The sequence below is a fragment of the Salmo trutta genome, chromosome 13 (genome assembly GCF_901001165.1).
Source record: "Salmo trutta chromosome 13, fSalTru1.1, whole genome shotgun sequence".
In the NCBI taxonomy this organism is placed as follows: domain Eukaryota; kingdom Metazoa; phylum Chordata; class Actinopteri; order Salmoniformes; family Salmonidae; genus Salmo; species Salmo trutta.
Window position 1 is genome coordinate 20,038,774 of NC_042969.1, and position 5,179 is coordinate 20,043,952.

General features: G+C 58.5%; 1 protein-coding gene across 1 annotated transcript; it reads left to right on the forward strand.

Moving 5' to 3' along the window:
- The first annotated feature begins 2,183 nt into the window (after positions 1-2,183).
- On the forward strand, positions 2,184-4,809 carry LOC115205027 (piggyBac transposable element-derived protein 4-like). The gene is made up of 3 exons (XM_029770588.1): positions 2,184-2,373; positions 2,509-3,132; positions 3,770-4,809. The coding sequence occupies exons 1-3, from the start codon at positions 2,184-2,186 to the stop codon at positions 4,780-4,782; spliced, it is 1,827 nt and encodes a 608-aa protein (XP_029626448.1). The 3' UTR covers positions 4,783-4,809.
- The last annotated feature ends 370 nt before the right edge of the window (positions 4,810-5,179 follow it).

Consider the following 5,179-nt stretch of genomic DNA (forward strand, 5'->3'; position numbering starts at 1 on the left):
GACCCTATTAGCCATCATGGCGTGCTACGTCTCCCCGGGAGTGAAAAGTCTGTACGACTATCCCGTGAGGCATGTTCACATTGAACCAGGGCAGCTGCTCCGTCACGCATCACAATCCCCTGTCAAGTCAACGTGGAGAGGAGAAGAGTAAGCAAAGTATAGATACGATAAGGGTAAAAGAGAATATTACCATCCTATTCACACTTCACCCACAAGTGGAAAGACACTGGTCCACCCTGGACTCGGGACCACAGCCAGCCCTCAAGACATGGACTCCACCGCCAGCTACCAAGACCTGAGGCTCATTTCAAAGCATTACACATTCACTGTACAGCATGTATGCACTATGGTGATGACACAGAATATGAATAAAAAGCTTAACAGCCCTTCTCACAGTTCAGTGCCATGTTGTTACATTGACTATTCGTCTCTACCGCTAGACCTGTCTTTCACTCCTCACTTTGCAAGGCATACCTCGCAGTGTTTCATATCCCACATAGGAATATGCACTCCCAGCACTTACAGAGACGAGTGGTAGCACCATGCATCACTTTCCCAACACTATTGCAGGTATAACTTTGTGTTTACATTGGGAGGGAGAAATGTAGCACATACCCCTGACAGACATGGTGAATTAGTCAGTCCTAGCAAGCAAAACTCCCGAATGCACTCTGTGACACTGAGACAGAATAGCATATTGTAGCCTAAGTCAGGTGCATATATTATAGACACAGAGATAGTTGGGCAGGGAATAGGAGGACAGTGTGTACGAGAGACAACCCAATAGACTTTGGGGCGAGGTGCAGCAACTATTACCTACATTGGATAAAGCAGGACATTAAACCAACAGTAGGGGGGAGCGACGGGAAGGTACATTTCCAAACACACCGGGTGACAGGACGGTCAGGAATACTACTATCACACTCACCAGACAAAGTGTTCCTAACCAACAGATATGTTATTTATATAGTTTTAGAATACTTTTAGAAATAGTTAGTTGATTACGGGGCCACCTGGCCGTTCGCGAACAGGGCCCTTGGTCTGAATGTGGCGCGTGTGAGTTCTGGGGCAGGACGTTCCAGTGGTATCCACCTGGTGGTAGTGTGGTATAACAAATAAATGTAATAACCCTCCCGTTGTCCCGGCCGGGTCGGAGCGACCCGCCGGCTCGGCCACGCGTTAGGAGCCGTTCCCCCGCGTCCGGGCCGGGTCAGAGAGACCCCCCCCCTCCCCCTGGCTGGGCCACGCGTCAGCCCTCCCGTTGTCCAGGCCGGGGTCAGAGAGACCCCGGGGGAAGCGTCAGCAACGCGTATGTTATATCCCCCCCCCCCCCCCCCCCTCTGCAGTTGTCAGGGCCGGGTCAGAGAGACCCCCGGGCCGGGCGCGCGTCAGCAACGCGTCGGCCACGGGTTAGGAGCCGTTCCACCCCGAGTCCAGGCCGGGTCAGAGAGACCCCGGGGGAAGCGTCAGCAACGCGTATGTCATATCCCCCCTCTGCAGTCGTCCAGGCCGGGTCAGAGAGACCCCCGGCTCGGCCACGCGTCGGCCCTCCCGTTGTCCAGGCCGGGTCAGAGAGACCCCTGGGGAAGCGTCAGCAACGCGTATGTCGTATCCCCCTCTGCAGTTGTCAGGGCCGGGTCAGAGAGACCCCGGGGGAAGCGTCAGCAACGCGTATGTCATATCCCCCCTCTGCAGTTGTCAGGGCCGGGTCAGAGAGACCCCCGGCTCGGGCGCGCGTCAGCAACGCGTATGTCGTAACCCCCTCTGCAGTTGTCAGGGCCGGGTCAGAGAGACCCCCGGCTCGGGCGCGCGTCAGCAACGCGTATGTCGTAAACCCCTCTGCAGTTGTCAGGGCCGGGTCAGAGAGACCCCCCCGGCTCGGCCGCGCGTCAGCAACGCGTATGTCGTATCCCCCCCTGCAGTTGTCAGGGCCGGGTCAGAGCGACCCCCCCGGCTCGGCCGCGCGTCAGCAATGCGTATGTCGTATCCCCCTCTGCAGTTGTCAGGGCCGGGTCAGAGCGACCCCCCCGGCTCGGGCGCGCGTCAGCCTGCAGTCGGCCGGCCGTAGAGAGGCTACTAATATTGTCAGGAAGAAGAAGAAGAAGAAGAAGAAGAAGAAGAAGAAGAAGAAGAAGAAGAAGAAGAGGAAGAAGAAGAAAAAGAAAAAGAAGACGATGAGGACGATGGCGAGGAATACGACCCCGCCGAACGCGAGGCCGCAGCCGGCGCCTCGCCGCGGTCCCGATTTCAGCGCGGCTCAGGTCCTGGAACAGATAGCCTCCAGCGTCGACCGAGAAGACGAAGAAGACTTTTGCGATTCCGAAGAGGAGGACGTTTCGGAAGACGAAGACGGCGAGGAATACGACCCCGAACGTGACGCGGACGACTCGGCCTTGCGGTCGCGCTCTTCTTCTTCTTCTTCGGAGGAGGAGGAGGAGGAGGAGCGAGAGGGAGAGCGAGAGGGAGAGCGAGAGCGAGAGGGAGAGCGAGACACGGCCGCCGCCCGAGAGCGAGACAGAGAGCCAGAGCCAGAGGACCCGGCGGCGGCGGCCGTCCGAGGCCGAAGGGAGACGTTGCTGTCAAAAAACGGCAAAATCAAATGGTCCTCCGCGGCCTATCGCGGCCCGGACCTGCCCCGCGCCGTCCGCCACCCCGGCCCCGCGGTGACGCCCGGCCCTACGGCCTACGCGGCGTCGCGCGCGCTCGACATCGAGTCCACCTTCCGGCTGTTTGTCACGCCGGCGATAGAAAGGATCGTCGTGGACATGACCAATCTGCAGGGGGTGAGAAAATACGGCGACGGCTGGCGACCCATGGACTCGGTCGACCTGCGCGCCTACCTAGGGCTGCTAATCCTAGCGGGCGTCTACAGGTCCCGGGGCGAGGCCGCGGCCAGCCTGTGGGACGCGGAGAGCGGCAGGACCGTGTTCCGAGCCACCATGCCGCTCAAGGTCTTTCACAAGTACTCGAGGCTGCTGCGATTCGACGACCGCCGGACGAGACCCGCGAGACTCGCCGCCGACAGACTGGCGGCCATAAGAGAGGTCTGGGACCTGTGGCAGGAGCGGCTGCCGGCCCTCTACAACCCGGGGTCCGACTTGACGGTGGACGAACAACTGGTCCCGTTCAGAGGTACCGCGCGCGTGCGTGCGTGCGTGTGTGTGTGTGGGGGTGTGCGTCTGTGCGTATCTGCTGTGAGTATCTGTGCGTATCTGTACGTACGTGTCCTATAGAGAGGTAGCGTCGGCGTGTAACGTAAACGCCGCGCGCCCCCACCAATGATGAGCCAGCGGTAGTATAGAGGGGTAGCGGCATCAGGAGCAGTAGCGTCATCGGCAGCAGTAGCATCGGCAGCATCGGCAGTAGCGTCGGCAGCAGCAGCAGCAGCACGACGCTGCTAATCTCCTTCCTCTCGACCCGGGGTCTGACTTGACGGTGGACCAACAACTGGTCCCGTTCAGAGGTACCGTCTGTGTATCTGTGTATCTGTGTATCTGTGTATCTGTGTAGTATAGAGAGGTAGCGTCAGCGGCAGCATCGGCGGCGTGTAACGTAGACGCCGCTCGCCCCCCCAATGATGAGCCAGCGGTAGTATAGAGGGGTAGCGTCAGCGTCATCATCATCATCATCATCAGCAGCAGCATCAGCATCAGCAGTAGCATCAGCAGCATGACGCCGCTCGATGAGCCAGCGGTAGTATAGAGAGTTAGCGTCAGCATCGGTGCCGCCGCCGCCGCCGCTAATCTCCTTCCTCTCCCTCTCCCGAAAGGGCGCTGTCCTTTCCGACAGTACATCCCCAGCAAGCCGGCCAAATACGGCATCAAGTCGTGGGTGGCCTGCGACGCCAAGTCCAGCTACGCTTGGAAGATGCAAGTCTACACCGGTAAGGCGGCCGGCGGAGCCCCCGAGAAGAACCAGGGCGCCCGCGTCGTCCTCGATCTCACGCAGGGGCTGCCCGCTGGTCACAACGTCACCTGCGACAACTTCTTCACCTCCTACGAACTCGGCCAGCGGCTCCTCGAGAGGAACCTCACCGTGGTCGGCACGGTGCGAAAGAACAAGCCCGAGCTCCCTCCCGCGCTGCTCCAGTCAAAGGGCAGACAGGTCTCGTCCTCCATGTTCGCCTTCACGCCCACCGCCACTCTGGTGTCCTACCTGGCAAAGAGAAATAAGAACGTGCTGCTCCTGAGCACGCTGCACACGGAGGCCGACGTCAGCGATCGCCGCGACCGGAAGCCGGCCCTCATCCTAGACTACAACCGCAACAAGGGCGGCGTGGACAACCTAGACAAGGTGGTCGGCACCTACAGCTGCAGACGGATGACTGCCCGCTGGCCCCTGGTCATCTTCCACAACATCCTCGACGTGTCCTCCTACAACGCCTTTGTCATATGGCGAGAGATCAAGCCCGACTGGATGCCTCGGAAGCGGAACAAGAGGAGGGTGTTCCTGGAGCAGCTGGGAAAGGCGCTGGTCAAGCCCTTGATACAAAGAAGGCAGCGTCTCCCCCGCACCGAAGCCGCGTCCGCGCTCGTCAAAGTCCTGCAGGGTGCCGACCGCGACGCCGCTCCTCCGCCGGCCCGGGAGCGCGCCGCCGGCCCGGACGCCGCCGCCCCGCTAGTGGCCAGCAAGAGGAAGAGGTGTCAGCTCTGCCCGCCCAAGAAGGACGCCAAGACACACACGGCGTGCTGCAGGTGTAAGAAATACATCTGCAAAGGCTGTTCGCACGCCTACTGTCACACTTGTGCCCTCTGGGCCTTTAGCCGAGACGGGACAGGGTGACCCGCCCGGGGACACGGGGAGTAGGCAGAATGGGAGGACAACGGGAGGGTTAAGAAATGTTTCATTAAGAAATGTACAAGACTACTAAAACGGTAGGATTAAAAAAATACATTGCTTATTCTAACATCATGTTCAAGCATGAACCGCTATCTGGCCGGCCAGACCTAGGTTTCTGTGACCAGTAGCAGGATACATAGATACTAATGGTAATATATACATGTAAACAGGAGTAATAGTGACCAGTAACAGGATAAATAGATACTAATGTAAGTCGCTCTGGATAAGAGCGTCTGCTAAATGACTTAAATGTAAATGTAATGGTAATATATACATGTAAACAGGAGTAATAGTGACCAGTAGCAGGATAAATAGATACTAATGGTAATATATACATGTA